At 47.7% G+C, this 23,975-nt stretch overlaps 2 protein-coding genes across 12 annotated transcripts in view; one reads left to right on the top strand and one right to left on the bottom strand.

Annotated features, from left to right (window-relative positions):
* The window catches only part of WDR25 (WD repeat domain 25), a 155,458-nt gene extending 139,074 nt beyond the window's left edge, over window positions 1–16,384 (bottom strand). The window contains exons 1-2 of one of the 3 annotated variants that reach the window (XM_016926734.4): window positions 16,272–16,384; window positions 11,360–12,196 (exon numbers count right to left, since the gene is read on the bottom strand). In XM_016926734.4, the coding sequence (XP_016782223.1) occupies window positions 11,360–12,181 (822 nt within the window). In that variant the 5' untranslated portion in view covers window positions 12,182–12,196; window positions 16,272–16,384. Of the gene's footprint in view, window positions 1–11,359; window positions 12,197–16,062 lie in introns of all 3 variants that reach the window. The other 2 variants (XM_016926736.4, XM_016926735.4) reach the window with 2 other exon arrangements.
* Window positions 16,223–23,975, top strand: part of WARS1 (tryptophanyl-tRNA synthetase 1) — a 41,437-nt gene continuing 33,684 nt past the window's right edge. The window contains exons 1-4 of one of the 9 annotated variants that reach the window (XM_016925769.4): window positions 16,377–16,499; window positions 17,355–17,478; window positions 18,693–18,777; window positions 23,528–23,699. In XM_016925769.4, coding sequence (XP_016781258.2) covers window positions 23,601–23,699 — 99 coding nt within the window. In that variant the 5' untranslated portion in view covers window positions 16,377–16,499; window positions 17,355–17,478; window positions 18,693–18,777; window positions 23,528–23,600. 9 annotated transcript variants of the gene reach the window in all.

Below are 23,975 nucleotides of genomic sequence, written 5' to 3'. Positions count from 1 at the left end.
GAGCTAACCAAGCAGAAGAAGACAGAGACATGGCTGGAAAAGAACCCACTCACTTATCCCAGAACTGGGATGTGCTGACATTTTTACCAACACAATAGTGAGATCCCCCAAAATGTAATTACAGATGTAAAGAAAACTGTGGTCCTCAATTATACTGTCTAAAATGACTGAGAACCCCAAAGAGCTGTTGTTTTTTCGGATTATAGCTATGGGTACTTGGCATATTAGAAGTGAAAACTGAGGACATTTTAAAATATTTATTAATTTATGTAAAAGTAACAGTAACAAACCCCCCACATGTTAACAGAAATAGCACATTCTTATAAAAATAACTCTATTTTCCAAGACCAAGAAAAATTAGTAAGAAGGCATTGTTTACATTTTTGCAGATCTCATTAATGTCTGGCTTAATACAAGACAGCTGGGTTCTCAAAGCTGCGTCTGTATTTAATCCACTGCAAAAGCACACGCCCCATAGCCTCTGGAAAACTCCATGTACACTCAGGAGAGAAGGAGAATGGAAAAGGCAAATAACTCCTAGGTATTATTATGAAAACAGTTTTGACCCCCTGAAAGGGTCTTGAGGCCCCCCAGGGATTTGGAGACCACACTAAAAACCAAAGCAATAAATTACAGCATTAAAAACTGCTACTGCAGTATGTGGAGGGACAGAAGGGTTTAAATTAGATGTATAGTTGGAGCTCAACTATGTTGAATCTTTTTTTTTTAAGGCTGGATGAAAATATACCAAAAAGTCTGCAGTCATTGCCTCTGGGTGGAGAGAAAATGGGCAATTTGTTTCTTCTTTATACCTTTCTGTTCTTTCCAGATTGCATTTCTTTTATGGTCAAAAACAACATTTCTTTTTTGAGGAAAGGTTGAGGAAGCTGTGGCGTACCCATGCCCTGCGGAATAAGCCGGATGGGACGAAGGTCATTTTAAATCATGAATAGCCAGCGTCAGTGTGGGGGAGCATCACGAAGCTGGCTGCCGGGGACCGCGGCGCTGCTCCTTAATATGCCCATCGATCCCTGGCACCACGCACACATTCATCATGGTGGCGCAGGGCCTGCCTCAGACCCACTGACGAGAATTGAAACTGGCTCAAGCTAATCACTACTAGATGAAGGTCAAATATAGGTGACGATTTATCAGATCTCAGGGTGGGGGAGGACATGCCATGCTCTAGAGCCACGGACAATTACAAAGGGAAAGGGCCAGAGACTTGACAGCGAAAAATGTCAGGTTTTCTCTGTTAAAAAAAAAATACATGAAATACCAAAACTCAACATCACACAACACCCTGGGGGGGAAGAGGGTGAAATATGATGAAAGGTCAATATTGTAAGTATGTAAATTGCCCAGATAAGAGAAACGCTAAGACTACAGGAGATGAATGGACAAGAACCAGGATAACAAATGCTTGTTTAGAATGAACGAAGTGCCGGGCCCGTTCTAAAAGAGCTGTACGTAAATGAACTCACTTGGTTCTCAAACAAGACACCATTAAATTAGCAGACATTTTCAAAAGGTAATAATTCTGCCGCTGTGGAGGGTGAGAAGACGCAGCCACTTTTACACATAAATGATGGTGTGTGTCAGACACCGAGCGCTACACAGCCCCCAAAAAGAGCGGCACAGATCTGCACACTGGTGGGAAAAGACGTGCTGGACAGTGAGAAAACCAAGCTGGAGGACAGGATGGAGAGTGCCGTCTGCACACTAAACACAGAGACCTTGACCCTCTTCCCCAGCTCAGATGCCGGAAGGCTGGCAGCAGGCCAAGAGCCCACCCAGAGAAGACACCTCCCTGAGAAGCTGACCAGGCTCAAGGAAATACATAAAAATAATCACAAGTGGGTTCCTATGATGAGCGCCAGCCTGCTGCCTCATAACCCTACATCCGGCCCGCTGCAAACAAAGTCCCTTTGCCCCCACACAAGGGCGTGTGCATGCACACACACACACACACACACACACACACACAGATACAGCTTCTGGTCAGGTCAGCTTTTTAGGTCCTCCCTCCCTAATTGGAATGAGCAGCAGGAAATCTCTAACATGGAACACAGACACCAAAACAAAAAAAGACCGCAGGAGATAAGAAAGAAACAAAGATTTCAGAAAACAGGAAAACTTTCAAAGAACTCAAAGAGCTAAGAAAAGACCTTGTAAATATACAATAAAAAACAATATGCTATATTAAAAAAAGGAACATTCAGAAAATAAGAAACAGCTCTTGGAATGTAAAAACATGACAGAACACTTCCCTGAATATATATTATTCTTCAATTTGAAAGTTTATGACAGCAGAAATACAAATTCAAAAAAAGCATTGAAAGATAGATAAAGTGGAAGAAATTCCCCAGAAAAATAAAACAGAAAGGCCAAGAAATAAAGAGGAGAAACCGAGACGCTCAATCCAGGGACATCCAGGATGCCCAAGCAATCAGAGTCGCAAAGTCAACGACCTTCAGCAGCAGCAGCCCCAGGGGGTGCCGCTCATCTCTGTATGGCCCTCGTTCTATGGGGGGGCCGAGCTCCCCAGTGCCCCAATCCTGGCGAGGAAAGGCAGGCCTGGAACAGCCCCACAAGCCCTGGCAAAGCAGAGCTCTAGGGCCGCTTTGGTTGTAGGTTTCTAAAGCCCTTCTGGTCCTCCCTGCATTTCAGCCAGTATTACAGTATTCCACGTAGAAGATCAAGGTACGCTGTCCTCTGCCAAGTTCAGGAAACTTCAGGAAGCTTGCCAGAGGGGAGGCCAGGTGAAGGCAGGCTTCCAGCTATCCTGGGCTGACACAGTTGGTCTCACTCACATGTACCTTCTGACTGCCCCTCAGTGCTTCTGTCCCCCGGCTTGCTCCACTCCCCCCAGTATATGAGGGGTCTGCATGAGAGCTGTGTTCATCTGGGAGAATAGACAAAAGAAAACACCTGACAAGAAACAGCAGAAGCTAGAAGGAAACCTTAAAAGGTTGGAATGACTTACCCAACCCTTCTCTTAAGAGGAAAAAATACTAACAATCTGGGGGAGAAATGACCACCCTATGATTTTAAATGCAGGCTACAAAAACCTGCCATATGATAAGTACAAGTACCTACCATATGATTAAAACTAGTTGATATATGTAGGGAAAAAAGACTAGAAGGAAACGCTGCTTGCAAAATGTTCATGGTCATTAGGCTTGAATGAAGGGTCTATGGTTTATCTTTTAATTTCTGCCATTTTCTTGCATTTTTTCCAAAATTTTACCACTTTTATGATAAAACAAATTAAATCTAAAACAACTCATTTGGACACAGGCCATCACTGGGTATTAGACAGGCACCTTTAAGAGTCTACTATCTCCGAGTTTTAAAAGCAACAAGAAATAATTTACTAGACTGTCTCGACTCCTAAGTGCGCCAATTTTGCAATCTGCATTTTTCAATTACATTAAAAGCATTTTTCCAAATTGCTCTATCCTTCCCTTAATGACATGGGATGAGAGTGAATGAAGCTTGCTTCTCGAGGACAGAGGCTGCACCTTCACACGGCTGTTTTCTTCCTGTCAGCATCTGGCGAGCACAAGGCCCCGCCCTTGGTACACTGAACTGTTTAAGTTAAATGGAATGAAGTTATTAAAAAGCAGAAAACACAGCTTGGGTTCTGCTTCACTTTCCTTTTCTTATTCCTCTTCAACCCGAGGTTTTTTCTGTAAGATACAAGATTGTAAGGCAACTGAAACTGGGAAATGTCTCATTTGTTGGCCTCAGAAATGTCGCGGCTTTCACATGGGGGAGGAGGAGTGTCAAAAAAACTTCACTTCCCACGAAGAGAAGATTCCAGCTCAGAATCTCATGGCTCTTCCCAGAGGCTCGGCAGCCCTGCTGCCAACCAGTCTAAAGCCCCACACTCCCAATCCTGGGGTAATTCAGATGATTCTGAAAGTCCTCTGGAAGGTGGGAAAGAAGAGAAGCAAATATAGTGTCCAGACTAGGAAGCATCCAAACACCTATTGTGTGTCCTCGGGTGTGTCTTCCCCTCTATGGGCCTCTATCAAATGAACCAGATGAACGCTATGCATGCACGCACATGCGCACACACACATCACCCATTCTCTCCTCACCTTCATCTAATTACCCTGGATGCACTGTTAATCATTCACTCCCCAAATACCAAAGGCCCACTACCACCACCCAAACCTCCTTCCCAGCTGCGCCTCTCATTGCCAATAGATTTGCCTCGTGCTTAGAATAAATTGCCAATCATCTGCATAATGCTCCACGACTCCTCACTCCACACATCAAATCACTTCTCAATCTCATTTTGTAAAATCCATCAAGAATAATTCTTTAAAAACTGAAATAAACCCTCACTCTGGCACTTAGAGCCATAAATCCCTTGTCTTTGAATGTGAAATAGATCACTTTCTACAAAGCACATCTAAGATATCTTAATGTAATCAGATTCACTAACAATGATAAATCAACAGGATCCTGTGATACATAAAAATGCAAATCCAAACCACCCCAGAAATCATCTCTTCTCTGTATGTCCCTTAACAGAACCACAAAATTTGGAAGCTGGGATAGAGCTTGGACACCACCTGGGTGAAGGGGATGCGCTTTTCCATCCCTTATTCTCAGAGGCAGGAGGGCAGCGTGAGTGGTGGTAGCTCTTTCTGCTCAGGCTCTGAGTCTGAAGCTTCCCTGCTTGCCTCTATCATTTACTAGCTGTGTGACCACGGACAAGTCTCTTGACCTCTCTGTGCCTCAATTTCCTCATCTGTAAAATGGGAATGAGGACAGAAGTGGCCTATCAGGCCTGTAATGAAGAGGAGACGGAGCGTTTAGAACATGCCTAGTACATGGTAAGCGCTCAGCAATGGCTAGCGCTCTCCATCCTCTCATCCATGCTTTAAATGTGACCACTTTGGGGACAGGGACCCAGCTCTCCAACACGGACCTGCCAAGTGTTCAGTACATGAAAAGGGAGTGCATGAATGGCTTGGCACAGACAATCCTCAAACTCTTTAGATTCTAAAAGTATTTATCTCAAGAACACTGAGATTGAAACGCTTTAAAAACGTGTGCATAGAGACAATGAAAAGATTCACAAAAAACAAGAGTTACAGTAAGTTGGAGGATTCTGGGTGATTTGTCTTTTCTACACTTTGTTTTATAACTAATCAAGACAGGTACAGGGGAATCGGAAACATGCTTCCTCAGCCTCTCCCTTGTCAGGCACTAGGCTGGATCTTCTCATTTCAGCTCTACAGCAACAACCTTAATTGGTGGCCATTTACCAATTATCCCCATTTTACCAGTGAGGAACTAGGGGATCAGAGAGGCTAAGTGATTTTCCCAAAGTCACACAGCTACCAAGCAGAAGATTTGGCATGGGAGCCAACGAGTACAACAGTGGTACTGAAGGTTTGCCAATCTAATCAGGTCCCACTCTCACCACACACAAGGGCTTTAGCTAATGCCTGGGTGTAAATCAAAGCCCATGTTTTTCTTTTTTTTTCTGAGACAGAATCTCGCTCTTTCACCCAGGCTGGAGTGCAGTGGTGCGATCTCGGCTCACTGAAAGCTCCGCCTCCTGGGTTCATGCCATTCTCCTGCCTCAGCCTCCCGAGCAGCTGGGACTACAGCCACCCGCCACCGCGCCCGGCTAATTTTTTGTATTTCTAGTAGAGACGGGGTTTCACCGTGTTAGTCAGGATGGTCTCAATCTCCTGACCTCGTGATCCGCCTGCCTCGGCCTCCCAAAGTGCTGGGATTACAGGCATGAGCCACCGCGCCCGGCCTCAAAGCCCATCTTAACTGCATTAAGGCAGCAAAAAAAGACAATATTTATGTATAGCCATATTCACTGTAATACTGATTATTTTTTAAACAAAAGCAGGAAATTATGGGAAACAACATGGAAATGATGAAGCAAAGTATGAAACTTGAGACAGTTATAAAAATATATTTGGGGAAAAGTTTTTAATAAGGTAGAAAAATTCCCCTTACACATTACAGAAGATTGGGCAGCAGAGGAAGAATTCAAAACTGCACATACTATGCAATAAGCCCAATTATGTAAACAGATAGGAATGTAGGGCCCCCGACCAGGGAGGCCCCTCATGTTAATGAGGCACTGACTTGGGGTTGGGAGTTATCAATGATTTCTGTTTCTCCTTCATACTTCATATTTCCTGCATCATTAAAGTTTTTCACAATAAGCATCTATTACATTCATGGTCAAAAATTAAAAGGTTTTTTTTCAAAGTATTTTAAGGAAGCTTGTTACTGAAAGAATTTCTAGAGCAAATTATTCTGTAAAGCAAATAAACAACATCTAATTCATATATTTTCTTTAAAAACCTTCTGTGTTTCAGAACTGCAGGTTTTCATACAGGTACAGAAGGTCCCTGGTGGGTCTTCTGTCACCCACCCAAAGGTCTTATTCCTTTGGGACTCCCTCTCAGTGCCTGGCAGAGGGTTCTGTACATGGGAGCATTCAATAAAGGCTGGTTGTGTTTTTGGTTAAAGCAGGCCACGTACATGTTTTCCTTCAAAAAAAGGCATCAAAGTCTGAATTTCTACCTTTACGTGCAGTGGGTATTCAAACACGTTAAGCCAAACGAGTTCACTGGGAGATGAAAAGAGTATATAAAAGGGTATCCGTGCTGGGATCACAGCTATGAAAAAAACAAGCACGTTCACAGACAAGGGGAGGAAGGGATCGTCAGGAAAGAGCAGCGGTGCAGAATTATGAGTCATTGTTTTATTTTACTTAATTTCTCTAGCTGTAAATTTTTCAAAACTAATAAAAGCATATTTTACAGCTCACAGAACATTTAGAACATATTAAAATAAGTATCTTTCCACTGTAATGTGTCCAATTGAAATATATGAATTCCGAAGCTACGTTTTAAGGATATGAAGGAACTGGCACTCCATGTTCTTTAGATTAATAAGTTGGACTGTGTTGTTTTTCTCCTGATCAGAAAGAAATCATTTTTCAGTAAATGTTACCTTGAATCAAGGATTCTTCCACATTCTAGAAGCTTGGATGAGCTGCTTATATTAAGTCTTACTGTGCCCCCTAGTGGCGAATATGATTTATCCACTCAAAAGACAATCCCTTCCCAAAGGCTTGCGATAAAATCCAAAAAATTTGTTTTAATTTTTATCGATCACTTAACATGTACACAATTTTGTGCCAGATGCTGGGGAATATAAAAATGGGTTCTGGCTCAGGAAGCTTAAAGTCTAGTAGGTGAAGCTGATATGCTTCCATGGCTACTTACGTAAAATAAGACATGAGCACAAGTCAAGGAAAGGAGAAAATTCTTGGGGAAAAGCAGGAACTCGAGCACACACTAAGTGCCTGCTATGTGCCAGGCACTGCACTTGGTGATTCACAACTAATATCGTTTACTTTTCACAAAAACCCAGCGAGGCATGTTTAATTCTCTCCACTTTATAGATACTCAAATGAAGGCTCAGAAGTGAGGTAACTTGCCAGAGACCACGCAACCAAGGGGCTGGCCGTAGAGGAAGGACCCAAGCAGGTCTTGTCACCCAGCCCCCAAGCTCTTCCCTCCTTCCTGATCCAGCAGGGGCCCAGAAGACACTGGCAGATTTTAACCAAAAGGCAGGGGGAAAGCACCCTGGGAAGGGTGCACTGCTGCACCCGCCTCTTTGAGCTCATTCCATGCTGCACCCACCATTTCCTCTCCTCCAGGGACTGGGCTGCAGCCAGCCAGGACTCCTGCCTGTGCCCGAGGCCCTATCCCCACTCCAGACCCACCACCCACACCCACACACTGCCTTCCCCAGATCACCAGGTCCCCAAGATCTGCCATGCTGCCCCACCTCTGACACCAAGAAGGGAAAAGAACACCATGTGCCTCCCAGCCAGGCCACGCACAAACCTGGTGGCCCAGCAAGCCTGAGGCCTCAGCCGGGACTTCTGGCCACAGCTCCTGCCTGGCTCCCCGCCGGTTCCCAATCTGTCCTCCCATCCTGGCTCCTCCAGCCCCTGCCATACACTCTTCACACTGAAAAGTTGTTCAAAGTCAATTTGCCCAAAACCAATTTGCCAAATAACCCCATCACTGAAAACTGACAAATATCTTAAAACAGAGAGGGCCCTGGCCCACCATTTGTATCTATGGCTTATAAAAGCCCTAATGTTCACGACACCACAGTAAAAAAAGAGGGTCAGGAGATGCCAACCCTAGCAGCCATGCTGACCCTGGCCCAACCTCATGACAGCAAATGTGCTCTGCCCTGGGAAGGAACCCAGGGTGCACAGTGCAGTGGGTGGGGCTCCCCAGAAGCTGCCTGGCAGCCCAAGGGGCCCGTGCCAGTGTCATCACCTGCAGCACACACAGTCTCCTCGGGACAGGCGGGCACAGCTGCGGCGCCTGGCCCCACCCAGGGCAGCCCCACAGACCCGGACCCAGGTCTCTGAATCGCCCAGGAGCAGGGCATTCCTACCACAGTCCCTCAGTCTGAGCCACCCTCACTGCCATTCCAAGCTGGGCCCACTGCGCCCTCTTCTGGTCATGAGGTGTCACAGTTCGTTGGCTGCTCACAGTTTCCCCTCCATGGGGGCAGAAACGTCTCTCCCCCCACGTCCCCAGTGGCACCGTGCCTGGCACATTTGTCTACTCCACAAGGCCAGAAATCAATGCCTCTTCTCAGGTGCTCTCTGCTCAAAAACTACCATGGGGATGCTTCTGTTTAGGAAATCTAAATTTCCCAGGCAAAAGTGACCCAAGCTGCCACTCTGCCAGCAGGGCCCAGGGAGCACTTCACGCCACCAGGCGAAGGCCAGTCCCACAGGGCCCCAGGTCTGCCCCTCACCATCAGGAGAGAGAACTCCAGAGGTGAGCGGGCAGGTAGGCATACACCAGGACACACCTGCTGCCCCCACATCTCTCCAGGAGCCAGTGCCCTGACTGAAGGGCATGCTGCCCATCTCTGCCCATAGCATCCCTCTCCTCCTCCAACCTGTGCTGCCTTCAGCCAGGCTGCCCTCTCTCTCCCTCCGGGTCCCTCAGAGAGGATTGCCTGTGCCCCTCAAGTGACTCACCCCACAGCCAGGGCTATCTTCCACAAAGCCCCTGCCACGTGCCAGCCCCTAGACTGGGCGCCTTGGACGCCACTGTTCACCCCAACTCCAGCCCGTCCGCTGCACCATGGCACTGCCCCAGGAAGCGAGGCTGAAGTCACCCCTACAACAAGAGACAAGGGTGGGAGGCCCCTGGCCCTGCTCCCAGGGCCCCCGGGCAGCAGTGGGGAGCAGAACATTCAAACAGCAGTCAGTCATGGGGGATGCCCAGAGGTGAGAGGCTGGACATGAAGACACCCTGCCAACCTGCCAGCTTCTCAAGTGGGGGGATCTGTGTGTCTCGATCATTGCTATTTCTCTAGCCCCTAAAACAGGATGTTGCACAAAGCTAGAGCCCACTAAACACGTATTCAGTGGACCCAACAGGGAGCTTTTCAGACTTTCCAGGCTGGGCCTCGGCTGTCAGGAACCTAACAGGCAGGAAAGCAAAGGGAGGGGACCCTCGAGAGGGTGGGGCACGAGAAAAGCATGGAGGAAAGAAGGCCTCAACAGGAAGGTGAGCACAGCGAGGACAAGGGCCACCACTTGAACTCCAGGGCCAGTCAGACACTGCCCAGGCCCACCAGCAACCCTCCAGATGGGCTTCCCATCCTCCAGCCCTTGCAGCGCAGACTTGGGAAGGAGAGCGGAGAAGCCCCGGGGCCACAGGATCAATCCCAGCATGCTGTGATCCACGCCAGGGATGCCAGAAGCCTCCGCGCACACTTCACAGCCCCCGGAATGGCAGGAAAAGCACCAAAGACCTAAGTGGAAAATCCTGGAACTCCAGGCTGAAGAGAGAATATGACGTTCTCTCCCACAGGACTCTGAGTCTTGCTAGAAAAGAGCACAGACAAGCCACTTCAGGACTTCAGTTCGCCACTTAAAAATGCCACCCATCAATTCAGCTCATTTCAAAGACATCTCTATACTTGGAGCTTCCTTTCTTCACTTAAGAAAATGTTTCCGAGGGAGAAAAGCTCAAAATGTAATTTGCAAGAGAAAAGATGTAGGAAAGTTGGTTCCAGAACTCTGAGGAAACAAGGGCAAGGGAACCACCATTTACTGAGCGCCTATGAGGTACCTGGCTCTGTGCAAGGCACTTTTTCAGCATTTTTCTCACATGAGCACATGACCCAGGTATGATTTTGCCCTTTTACAAATGAGACACTAGACTCCACAGGAAGGCAGCCGGCCAGTGGTCGACCAGCTAGCTACTCTGCAGCAAAGCCGGATGTGAAGCCAGGTCCCTTGAAGTTATTTCCTTTCCAAGAGCTTTCTGTTCAGCTAGCATTTAGTTGGCACCCGCTACATATCAGGTGCTTTGCTAGCTGCGAGGAGAGAGAGGAGGGATGCAGTGCACAGCTCGAAGGGCTGGAGACAGGTCCCAGGTGGGCACAATGACCTATCACACTGTACCTGCATACTGGGGGACTGCATTACTATCACTTCAGTAGCCTGTGAAATAAATAAGACAATGCAAAAAAGAGTTTCCATGTAAAACCAGAAGTCCCCAGAAGGGCACGTGCAACCTTCCCTGACCTTGCTTCCCCAGCCTCAAGTCCCTCACCCACACATGCTTGAAGCCAGCTCCCAGGCCCTCATGCTTGGAGCCAACACATACACAGGGCTCCTGCAGCCAAGCACGCCCTTCTGCCCCCATCCCCAAGCGAACCTTCCCCTTCCTCAGGAGGCCTTCGCTGAGCCCTGCCGGGCTGGGCTGGTAACCCTCCCGTTGGGCTCCCAGAGCACCTGTGTGTCCTACTGGGGGCCGTCCTCACAGCTCAGGGTTGAGTCTATGTACTCGTCCACGGCTCCCGCCTCACTGTGCAAGCCCTGACACCAGGGGCTGGGTCTACCTACCTCTCCCAACAGCCCTTGAAACCAGCACAGCACCAGGCACAGAGCTGGCATGGCTCAATGCTCCACAGGGTCACCGAGGATGTCCCCAGTCCCCAGGGCTTGGTCCTGGGCCTGCTTTTCTTCTCCCACTAATCACTCTCACCTCCTCCCTCACGGCCTCCGAGAGGGATAAGAAACAGTATCCTCTGGTAACCTGAGCAAGGCAGCATCAGGGAAGGGTTGGGGCAGAAGGAACCCACAACCCGGAGCTGACCACAGGTGACCCTTTCTGGAATGCAACAAAGGGAATTACAGAAATCTGCACACACAAAAAAGTTCAGCCTGTAACCTCCCTCCACTTCACTATTATTCCAGCAGTGTATTCCTAAGAGCATCTGAAAGCAGAAGTTTTCATTCAAGTCTTACCTTGAAAGTTTTATCCATAGAAGTGGAGAGAAGCATGTGGCTCTTAGAAAGGACTGGACACCACTGAATGGTGTTGACAGGGCCCCTGTGGCCTCTCAGGTGGAAAAGCACTTTCCGGGGAACTGTGGTTTCTTTATAATGGCTATTCAAATACGGCTGAATAAACTCAGACACTCCCGGGCCCACGTAGAGAGGGGCTGGGGCACGCCCTGCAGGGGGCCCCTGTGGCTCCACGTCTTTACCCTTGCCTGTCTCCGTGCTTAATGCCTGCCGCTGTCTTAGTCTTCTGGGAGTATAGGGTACCACACAGTCCTCACATTTTTTCTTCTGAAAAGAGCTGCCATTTTTACCTACGGTTTCAGACTCACTTTGAGCACGGAAAGATGACTTGGGAAAGTTCCTGGAGAGTTTTACTTGCTTAAAGCGGGCAGCTGCCAGGGGCATGTGGCTGGCTGGAACATGGCTCGTCCACAGAGAAGAACAAGAAGGCTCTTTGATGGGGAAGGTGACTTGAGGCTCCTTCCCAGGCCACTGTAGCCTCTGGCTGGGGCAAGATCCCCGATCGCTTCTCCCAAGCTGAGCCAATGGAAGGCGATGGCCCCCTGGGTCTTCACAGGAGCCATGCTTTGTGGGCTGTGCCCCTGCTTTGGGCACATCCAGTGTACCAGATGCAAAATCCTGCCCAGGTGGTCTGGCCACACCAGAAGTGTCTTTCTGCTGGCCGGTGGCATTAAAACTTCCTGCATGCTCTGTCTCAGCCTCCGAGTCCGAATCATCATACGCTACCAATGAAGCCATTAAAGACAGAGTTCTTGCTGTCATTCAAAGCCAAACCACCTAAGATCAAACAAAGTCAACCGTCAGAAAATGTGCATGGAAGAATATGTATGTAGTTATAAGAAACCATGTCACCTAGGAAATCCAATAACTGAACACTCATAAGAATAAACACAGGCCAGGTGTGGTGGCTCACGCCTGTAATCCCAGCACTTCAGGAGGCCGAGGTGGGTGGATAACCTGAGATCAGGAGTTCGAGACCAGCCTGGCCAACATGGTGAAACCCCGTCTCTACTAAAAATACAAAAAGTAGCGAGGCAGGGTGGCAGGCACCTGTAGTCCCAGCTACTCGGGAGGCTGAGGCAGGAGATCGCTTGAACCTGGGAGGCGGAGGTTGCAGTGAGCAGAAATTGTGCCACTGCACTCCAGCCTGGTCAACAAGAGCAAGACTCTGACTCAAAAAAAAAAAAAAAAAGAAAGAAAAAGAATAAATACAAAAACAAAAAAGGCTTTTCTACATATCAGGCCCAATTAGTTAGAAGATAAAATTTTTGAAATTGAAACTATGGAATAGCTGGGGGTAAATCTGTAAAAAATAAGCAAGACCTACATGAAGACTTGTAGTAAGTCTGGGTGCAGTGGTTCACACCTGTAATCCCAGCATTTTGGGAGGCTGAGGTGGGCGGATCACTTGAGGTGAGGAGTTCGAGACCAGCCTGGCCAACATAGTGACACCCCATCTTAAGTAAAAATACAAAAATTAGCCAGGCCTGGTGGCACACAACTGTAATCCCAGCTACTTGGGAGGCTGAGGCAGGAGAATCTCTTGAACCCAGGAGGTGGAGGTTGCAATGACCTGAGATTGCACCACTGCACTCCAGCCTGGGTGCCAGAGGGAGACTCCATCTCAAAAAAAGAAAAAAAAAGAAAAGAAAAAAGTGCTGGGTGCGGTGGCTCATGCCTGTAATCCCAGCACTTTGGGAGGCCAAGGCGGGGGGAATCACAAGGTCAGGAGCTCAAGAGCAGCCTGGCCGACATAGTGAAACCCCATCTCTACTAAAAATACAAAAATTAGCCAGGCGTGGTGGCACGCACCTGTAGTCCCAGCTACTCGGGAGGCTGAAGCAGGAGAATCACTTGAACCCAGGAGGCGGAAGTTGCAGTGAACCGAGATTGTGCCACTGCACTCCAGACTGGGTGACAGAGTAAGACTCTGTCTCAAAAAAGTAAAATTAAAAAAAAAAAAAGGAAAGAAAACTAAAACTTTTATTGAAGGACATAAAAGAAGACCTAGGCTGGGCGTGATGGCTCACACCTGAAATCCCAGCACTTTGGGAGGCCAAGGTTGGTGGATCACCTGAGGTCAGGAGTTCAAGACTAGTCTGACCAATATGGCAAAGCCCCGTCTCTACTAAAAATAAAAAAATTAGCCGGACATGGTGGCAGGCGCCTGTAGTCCCAGCTACTTGAGAGGCTGAGACAGAAGAATTGCTTGAACCCAGGAGGTGGAGGTTGCAGTGAGCTGAGATCATGCCACTGCACTCTAGCCTGAGTGACAGAGCAAGACTCCATCTCAAAAAAAAAAAAAAAAAAAAAAAAGACGACCTGAAGAGACAATGCCTTTAAAAATGCCTTTGGAAGGTCCATTTTGGTCATATGTGTTACAAGTTTAAACACATCATTTTCACCCCAGCAACCCCACTGTAGAACTTTATCCTACACAAATACTAGCATATGTTTGCTAGATGTATAAATCCATGAAGATAAATGTATAAAGAAAACCTGCCACACTGCTTATTAGCAACAAGTGAGAACATATGCTCATCATCATGAACGAGGTTAGGTCTGAAAATACTGAAATCAAAAGACGTCCAGGATCCATGGTGGGAAAGGCCTGCCACTTTCCCCTGCACCCTTCCCCTGTGCTCCAGCCCTTCCCTCTTTTCTCTCTGCCTGGAACATTCTTCCCCCAGGTATCCCATCTCTGTAGCAGCCAGCTGGACAGACAGGCCCACAGCACAAGGCTAAGGTCCTGAGGTGTCCGTCTACCCAAGTGTGCAGGGAGCAATTCTGAGGGCATGATCCAAATCCACCCATTTCACTCCCAACACACAGATTCACACTGCAATGAATTTCTACTTGTTAAAAAAAATTCTTTCTGGGCAGGGCATAGTGGCTCATGCCTGTAATCCCAGCACTTTGGGAGGCCGAGGTGGGCGGATCACCTGAGGTCGAGTTCGAGACTAGCCTGGCCAACATGGTGAAACCCTGTCTCTACTAAAATACAAAAATTAGCCGGGCGTGGTGGCACACGCCTGTAATCCCAGCTACTCGGAAGGCTGAGGCAGGAGAATCATTTAAACCCAGGAGGCAGAGGTTGCAGTGAGCCAAGATCGCGCCATTGCACCCCAGCCTGGGCGACAAGAGTGAAACTTCGTCTCAAAAAAAAAAAAAATCTTTCTGAAATTCTGAGCCATCATACACAATACATGGTTATCAATTAGTTCCCAGAAAGAAGTGCTTTGGTAATTTTTTACTTCTGTGCTGTTAGCACCAAGCACAATCCAGAGAAAAAGAAGGGTGCTAGGCACTCCTAGGACAGCAGAGGGCGCGGTGGAACAGCACAGAACGCTCAGGCAATAGACCGACTTCCAAGAAAACCCAGTGCACCCAAACTTAATCAAACACGCCAAGCTCTGCCTCCATCCCCCAACAGGTGGAGTCAGGTCAGCATCAACAGATTCCCTCCAAGTCCTTTTCTAAGTCATTCCAGACAGCCTATTACCCATCTCTTCTTCTAGACAATGGGTTTCTATGTCCCCTGGAATCAACCACCCAACCTCTTCCACACCTTTCCCCCAAGTGGCATCATTCGCCTGAGGGTTCCACTGGTCTACAAGTCAGGTCATCATTCCATAAATGTCTGTAGTCAGCCTCCTCTAGTAATGCCGCCCCCGTTCGCAGCCCATTCCAGGCAGGTAACAACTTCCACACGCAAAGCCAGAGTTTAAATAAAACGACCGGGCGCGGTGGCTCACGCCTGTAATCCTAGCACTGTAGGAGGCCGAGAAGGGCGGATTACCTGAGGTCGGGGGTTCAAGACCAGCCTGGCCAACATGGTGAAACCCCGTCTCTACTAAAAATACAAAAAATATATATATATATATTTAGCCGGGTGCAGTGGTGCGCGCCTGTAATCCCAGCTACTCTGGAGGCTGAGGCCGCAGAATTGCTTGAACCCGGGAGGCAGAGGTTGCGGTGAGTGGAGATCACGCCACTGCACTCCAGCCTGGGCTACAGAGCGAGACTTCGTCTCAAAAAACAACAACAACAACAACTTCTAAAGCCAGCCAGCCAGCTCATCTCCAATGGAACTAATATAATATGAAAGACTAATTATAAACTAATGGAACCGTGCACGGCAAATAATTTGGCATTTCTGTTCTCTAAATGCTAAGCCTGGTCCCGAGGCCACTCTCAACTCCTCTGCCCAGGCACCACCCACCATGCACCCAGATTCCCACCACCAGGGTGCCCGTGCTCCCTCTGGAAGGAGATGAGGGATTAAACGAAGAGGAACAGACAGTAAGATGGAAGGGAAGGCAGGGACACTGGAGAAGAGTCTAAGGAAGGAGCGAGTGACTCTGACAGTCACTATCAGCAAGTCAGCCCCATGAGGACAGGACTTTCTGTGTTTTGTTCACTATTCAATGCCCAGCGTCTAAAAATATTTCTGTAATGCAAACGGGTGGGAGAGGGAGATGCTAGGAAGTAAAAGAAATAGGATATTCCCATTCAACAAACATTTCCTGATTACGTAGTCTTTGTCAAGCCCTATGCTGGGTCTGGTGTGGGTAGAAATCAAACACAAAACACAGATCCCCCCGGAGGCCCCAGAGCGATGAAAGCAACAAACAAGATACGACCAGAGATGGGTTTTGAATGATGAATAGGAGTTAGCTGAGCTGTCAATAGTAAGAAGTAAGGTTGGTTCAAGGCACAGCGCTTTCTGAAGGAACAGGAAGTGAAAGGAAGGCGAGCGGCTACGAGAGACCGCGTTAAGAGGCACGGGGCGCTTTGGGCGCTGCCCAGTCCCGGCCCCTCCAGCCCGGGGCCCGCCGCTCACCACACGCACCGGAAGCGCTCGGTTCTCCCGGAGGCCAGCACACTACCGTCCAGTCACGTTCCGACGCGACGCCGCGGCCGCCAGCCAATCAGTGGCGGCCTCTGCCCCGCCCCCGCGCGAACAGCCAATGACGGCGCCGTCGGGCCGGAAGTTGTTCCGTCCGGACGGCGTTTCCACGGACGCCCAGGAGACAACCCGTTGCTGAGCCGGGAGCGCTGACTGGCCCGGCTGGACAGGGTAAGTGAGGGGAGTAAGGCCGGGGCGGAGTGAGGAAACAAGGGAGGGAGTGATGGAGGGACGCTGGCGCGGCGCCCAGTGGCCTGGCCCTCCCGGGAGTATCCTTAGGGCCCGGCTTGCTGCCCGCCGCGTTCTGGCACTGTGAGGCGCGGAGCCTGCCACCGACCCCTCGCCCCTTTCCTCTGAGCGCCGCCGACCCACCCCGTCTCCCTTTCCCACTGGCACCCTTCATCGTCTCCGCCTGTTCGCTTTTCCCGAGGAGAGAGGCCCCCATTTTTATTTAGCGCCTGCCATGTGCCAGAGGCTTTGCGTAGTGTTGCACTTAGTCCCCTCAACGGTAATGTTAGCAGGCTTCTCCATGCCCATTCCACAGATGAGGAAACCGAAGGGGAAGCAGAAAAGTAATGCGACCCTTGCCCAAGGTTTCGAATAAGTCCAAGCTGGGATTGAAACCCAGGCGTCTGTGACCCCAGAACTCCTGATCTTTCTTTCCACTGCACTGTGCCGCCTAGGTGAACAGATGCGGGGAATTTACAGTTTCTCTTTCCACCGCCCACGACTACACAAAATCAGTCACACTGACGCTGAGGGTGGGGAACGGGAAGAGGGTGGGGAGGTTATTTGGAGGCCAGCGGGGGGTGAGGGGTGGCTGATGCAATGACCAGCTAATGGCTCGATTCTCAAGAGGGTTTCACTGGTCTCAACCTGGCCCCAGGCAACCCACCCCTGATTGGACAGTCTCATCAAGAAGGTTGGTCAAGAGCTCAAGTGTTTCTGAGAATCTGGGTGATTTATAAGAAACCCTTAGCTGAATGCAGGGTGGGGAGAACGAAAGACAAAAGCATCTTTTTTCAGAAGGGAAACTGAAAGAAAGAGGGGAAGAGTATTAAAGACCATTTCTGGCTGGGCAGGGCACTCTCAGCAGCTCAACTGCCCAGCGTGACCAGTGGCCACCTCTGCAGTGTCTTCCACAACCTGGGTATGTATTGCCATCTTTGCCAGGCTTAGAGCTTGTTCGTGTTTTTACCAAAGTGCTGAAAACCTTGGTTTAGGGGGTCAGGACTTGTGTCTTAGGATTAGAGTGTTATGCATTTTACTTCTTCCATTGACCCAAAGTTCAGGTGATTCACTGCTCCCATAGGGAACAGAGATCCTGGCTGAGCAGTAGCTTGGATCCGTAGCTTGCCTCTCAGCACCGTCATGCTGTCTGTCATAATTTTCACTGATGCACCCTCCTTCTGTGTTCAACATCAGAACGTATTGTCATTCTTATTGTGACACCCAAAAGTGTCTCGTGCCTGGCTTCATAGAAATTAATGTCTTTGCCTTTTAAGATAATGTTCATGCTGTTATTTGGCGGGGAAAGCAATCTTTCTTTTAGTGTTTAAAAAAAATGGAACATGATGGGTCCCAAAAGGTGTCAAGAAATCCTTGCTCTAAAGAAGTCATTTTCTTGTCCTCTGGGAACTTGCCAGTCCAAAGGTATTGTCACCTACACTCTGGGGCCAAGATAGAAAGGATGGTATTCTACCTCCTGGTGGTATTCCAGGGATCCAGAAACACACCTGGGCCACATTCTCTTCTCAGCTGCTCCAGAATTGGCTGTCTTGATGCCACCCTTCCCCAGATTGCAGAATCAGCGTGTCCTGATCTCTGTGAGATGATTTTGATGCAACCCAAGTCTTTATCATGTTGTTCTGTTAAACAATTCTATAATCCTTTCCACTCCTCATCCCAATACAATACCCAGTTTCTTTAAGTGCCTATTATGCTCCTCCACAACAGTGGAAACTTTCAGAATGAGCACAAGATTCAAGTTCTTGAAAAGGGGGAACTGGGGGTTAATTTTCAAGAGCCTTTTTAGCTTTCTCCTTGAAGGTCTGCTGTGATCTGCTGTGGAGTAGGCAGTTTTGCTCTTTACACACCCGGTACTTTTGTTTAGGGAAGATAATAGAGTACTTCACTGGTTATAACTGCATTTCTTTGTTTCAGAGTGTAGTATTTGTTAAACAGGTGAATCTACTTCTCTTAACAAAGTCTCAATGTCCTATTTGCAATTTATGTGGTAAACACTGAAGACAATGGTCCTTAACCTTTTGGCATCTCAGCCTCCTTTCGAAAGGTAAGAAAGCCAGGAGACTGCTCAAAACCATGTACATAACAATGTACTTGCAAGCATTAATGTAATTTCAGATGTTCCTGAACTCCAAGTTGAAAAACCTCTGAAGTTCAACTCAATTCTGAAAGTCAACAAAGAAATAAAGGAGGATGTCAATAGGTAGGGGGAAGAAGAACATTTACACAAGAAATGGGGTAAACTCATAAATGCGTGAAATGAGGAAGATGGTAGTTCCATTCTCCTTGTCTCTGACCAAACAGAAAGTTGCATCATACACACACACACACACACACACACACACACACACACACACACACAAGATTTCAATAGTGTGGATGATTCCCACGCAAAGTATATGCCTTGTGATCATGATCATCTGCTATTTCCTCAGTCTAATTTCATTCCCATGTGCTTCTTAAATGGAGTTCTGATATTTATAGACACATGTTTTTCCCTGCAACATGGACCCTAAATGCAAGTCCTGTTTATCTAGCTGATCCTCTAGCAAAGAAACAGTTATCTATTCTATTGCAGTGGGAGATTGGCTGTCCTGGGATCACCCAGGCATTCTACCTGGCACTTTCCCCTGGAATTTTTAAGGATAATTTTTATACTTGATTGACTTCAAAACCTTACTGCTGCTGCCTTGTTGCCTTCACACGGGGCACCACATTTTTTGGAAGGACAGGGTAAACCAAAAGGAATTCCAAAAATAGTGACCAGGATGGTGGGCAGATGTTAGCAGAGGGTGAAGAAAACAGACTAAGGTTGGGAGACCTGGAGGAGACCCCAAGAGACCAGCCTGGCTCTCCTTAGATGTGGGAAAGCTCAACTCAGTACCAGGACATTAAACAAGAGGCCATCTAAAGTCCAGCTGGGGGAATCAGTCTTCAACTGGAACAAGTAAAGACATTCTAAGGATAAACCTTAGAGGAAAAAGTTGAACTAGATGACTAAGGAGATTCATTCATTAGGTAAATATTTTTTGATAAGCTGTGTGCCAGGTACTAGAGGTACATGGAAGAATAAACCCAGTGCTTACCTTTGCTGTCTGCTGGGGAAGACATGAATAACTAAACTGCAGTGTGAGTGCTTTCATAAAGTTACTAAAGGAGTGTTTGGGGATCACAGAGGATGGAGCAACCAACTTGTTCCCAGAAGCATAGGTGTCAGGAGAGGCTGTGAAGAGCTGAGGTTCAAATTGGAAAGATAATCAATCAGCAGAGTTCAGGCAGAGAAGGGTGTGAGACATTTCAGGCAGGCAGGCAGGCAGGCAGCAGGGAGCAGCAGGGATTCTGAGAGAGCACATGAGCAAGGGGGCTTGGGAATCAGATTCTGGCTTAGCTACTCCCTGGTAATGGAGCCGTCAGCCTCTTGTCTGCTATTGCAGGGCACATAGAGTAACACCCAGCTTTGAGAGTTGGGAGAATTCAGGATAGGTTTCTGGACATGATGATTGATGATTTGTGGCTAGAAGTAATTTTCATGAGTTTGATCGTTATTTGATATGGACAGAGACCTTAGAGAGAAATGGATTTCGACTGATTTGCTCAGCTTGTTGCTGGGGAGGGAATGGGAGAGCCTGAGAGTTCTCTCTAGCCCTAGGCAGAGGGTACTCCGGCATTCCTCCCTAAACTGGATGCTTTCTTATCTGAGTCAGTTATCTCACCAAACCTCCCTTTCTGGGAACTGAGGTGGTTCTCATCAAGGAGGAGAAAGAAACTGGCTGCTGTCCTGTCCCGGTTTTCAGTATTATAGTTTCATTGAATTAAATAAGTTTTGATTTACATACTTTTTTTTCAATTTTTGTTTTTTTATTTTATAAAAATTTTTTGGAGAGACAGGGTCTCACTATCCATGTTACCTTTCACTCGTGTCACTCGTGTCCGTGTGAAGAGACCACCAAACAGGGTTTGTGTGAGCAACAAGGTTGTTTATTTCACCTGGCTGCAGGCGGGCTGAGTCCAAAAAGAGAGTCATGGAAGGGAGATAGGAGTGGGGCCGTTTTATAGGATTTGGGTAGGTAAAGGAAAGTTATAGTCAAAGGGGATTGTTCTCTGGCGGGCAGGTGGCAGGGGTCACAAGATGATCAGCAGGGGAGCTTTTGAGCCAGGATGAGCAAGGAGAAGGAATTTCACAAGGGAATGTCATCAGTTAAGGCAGGAACAGGCCATTTTCACTTCTTTTGTGAAGGAATGTCATCAGTTAAGGCCATCTGGATGTGTACGTGCAGGTCACAGGGGATATGATGGCTTAGCTTGGGCTCAGAGGCCTGACATTACCCAAGCTGCTCTTGAACTCCTGAGCTCAAGCAATCGCCTCTGCTTCCCAAAGCACTTGGACTGCAGTTGTGAGCCACCGCTCACGGCACCCGTGATTTACATACTTTTTGGAATTTTTTTTGTTTTGAGACAGAGTCTCTCTCTGTTGCCCAGGTTGGAGTGCAGTGGCATGGTCTCAGCTCACTGCAACCTCTGCCTCCCAGGTTCAAGTGATTCTCATGCCTCAGCCTCCCAAGTAGCTGGGACTACAGGTACATGCCACCATGCCCGGCTGATTTTTGTATTTTTAGTAAAGATGGGGTTTCACCATGTGGGCCAGGCTGGTCTTGAACTCCTGACCTCAAGTGATCCACCCTCCTTGGCCTCCCAAAGTGCTGGGATTACAGGCATGAGTCACCACACCTGGCCTACTTTTTTTTTTTTTTTTTGAGACAGAACCTTTCTGTCACCCAGGCTGGGGTGCAGTGGCGTGATCTCAGCTCACTGAAACCTCCACCTCCCGGTTTCAAGCAATTCTCCCACCTCAGCCTCCCAAGTATTTGTAACTACAGGTGTGCGTCACCATGCCCAGCTAATTTTTCTCTATTTTTAGTTGAGACGGGGTTTCACCATGTTGGCCAGGCTGGTCTCAAACTCCTGACCTCAGGTGATCCACCCACCTCAACCTCCCAAAGTGCTGGGATTATAGGCGTGAGCCACCACACCCGGCCAATTTACATACTTTTAAAGCAAATATTTAACAAATGGATAGGATAGAGTAAAATAAATGACACCACAAATGTATATGTTTGGTTCATAAAGATAAGTCATTTGTAAGATAATGGTTGAAAGTGTAGGTTCTAGAGTCAAACTACTAGAGTCTATAGCGCATCTCTGCCATTTCCTTCTGATGTTAACATGGGCAAGTTTTATTTTATTTTATTTTTATTTTTAGAGACAGGGTCTTACTCTGTCACCCGGGCTGGAGTACAGTGGCGCAAACATAGCTCACTGAAGCCTCGAACTCCTGGGCTCAAGTGATCTTCCTGCTATAGCCTCCCAAGTAGCTGGGATTACAGGCCCACCACCATGCCCAGCTAATTTTTTTTTTTTTCATTTTTTTGTAGAGTCTCACTATACTGCCCAAAGTGCCAGGGTTGCAGGTATGAGCCACCATGCCCAGCCATGGGCAAGTTTTTTTTAACCCCTCTGTGCCTCATCTATAAAATGGAGATAACAAATCTATTTCATAGGACTGCTGCAAGGCTTAAGTGAATTGATACATATACGGTGCTTAGAACAATAACAGGTACAGAGGTGTTCAAAGTTAGCAGCTCAGGCACTAGCCTTGTCATTTTCCTTCTCCAAGGTTTTACAGCAAGTTAAAATGAAGCTGGAGTTCAGCCAATCTTTGGAATCCTGAGAAACACAAGAAATTTAATAACAGCACTCGTAACGTAGTTACATCTTGCTTTACAGTTTACAAAGTGCTACCATGCCTTTTTTTTCTCATTTTGTTCTCATAAGAGCCTGGGGTAGATGAAGTTCCTGGCAGCGCCATTTTATAGGTTAGGAAACTTGACTCTTAGAAAGAGGAAGTGATTGAGCCAAGAAGGGTTTGATGGCGGTACAGTCTCTGTCTGCCATGTCCCCACTTTCTGCAAGGGTTATAGTGAATCATGACTAATAGGAGGTGCAGACACACCTTCTCCAAAGGCTTGTAGTTAAATAAGGCAGCACGTGGAATGGACAGACTGGAGACAGTCCTTACCTCATGTGGAACCTAGGACAGGTAAGGCCCTGTCCTCCACCCCAGAGCTCACTTTGTCTGAGAGCAGCTGACCAGCAGTGGAAGACATTTGCTCAACGATATATTAGTTATGGCTGTAAAAGCCCAAGAATTCATCCCCAAGGCAATTAAGATAAACCACAAATAGAGGATGGGTGCCTTGGCTCACACCTATAATCCCAACACTTTCGGGAGGCTGAAGTGGGAGGATCACCTGAGGTCAGAAGTTCAAGACCAGCCTGGCCAACATGGTGAAACCCTCCCTCTACTAAAAATACAAAAATTCGCTGGGCATGGTGGCAGGCAGCCTCAGGAGGCTGAGACAGAAGAATCGCTTGAACCCCAGAGGTAGAGGTTGCAGTGAGCCAAGATCACACCATTGCACTCCAGCCTGGGTGGCAGAGCGAGACTCCATCTCAAAAAAAAAAAAAAAAAATCAAATAGTAATTTGCCAAAAGTTTTTAGCAATGAACTTAGGTTCATTAAAACACATTGGTATTTATACCCTGAGCAAACAGGAGTCCTCCTGTGTTCTGGGCACTGGGTGGGGGCACAGGGGCATCACCAGATGCAAACTTGATCTTGACTAGGAGGGCCCCTCCTAGTCAAGTAGATTCACACCTTAAGTCAGTAAATCCTAGCCACTCCTTTAGTCTTCATCATTGGCATTTGATGGTTTTCCTCTTCTTCATGGCCCCAGATTTCTGGTTCTCTTTTTATTATATTATCTATGTCCTTTATTGTAACTCACCTCACAACCTTTTCGGAAAAAAGGACTCAATACAGGAAAGGAAAAATAGCTGCGATGTTGTGTTAACCTCTGGTTTTTCCTCTCTCTCCTTCCCCACCCCCACCCCAGTCTTGACTCGTCTGCTGGACAAAGCCTCTGACCTCAGGCCGGCTGTGAACGTAGTTCCTGAGAGATAGCAAACATGCCCAACAGTGAGCCCGCATCTCTGCTGGAGCTGTTCAACAGCATCGCCACACAAGGGGAGCTCGTGAGGTCTCTCAAAGCGGGAAATGCATCAAAGGTACATGATTTTGCTGGGTTCTCCACGAAGGCAGCTGAGCCTCCCAAGTCTGTAGGGTTGTGTTCCTCTAGAATAGATGGTTTCCTCAATGACTGAGGTGTTTTGGTTATAATTTTTTATTTTTTGAGAGGGAATTTCACTCTTGTTTCCCAGGCTGGAGTGCAATGGTGCAATCTAAGCTTGCTGTAATCTGCCTCCCGGGTTCAAGTGGCTCTCCTGCCTCAGCCTCCCAAGTAGCTGGGATTACAGGCATGCACCACCACACCCAGCTAATTT

The sequence above is a fragment of the Pan troglodytes genome, chromosome 15, assembly GCF_028858775.2.
Source record: "Pan troglodytes isolate AG18354 chromosome 15, NHGRI_mPanTro3-v2.0_pri, whole genome shotgun sequence".
NCBI lineage: Eukaryota > Metazoa > Chordata > Mammalia > Primates > Hominidae > Pan > Pan troglodytes.
Note: the sequence above shows the minus strand (reverse complement) of the source record. Positions and strands in the feature narration are given on the sequence as shown.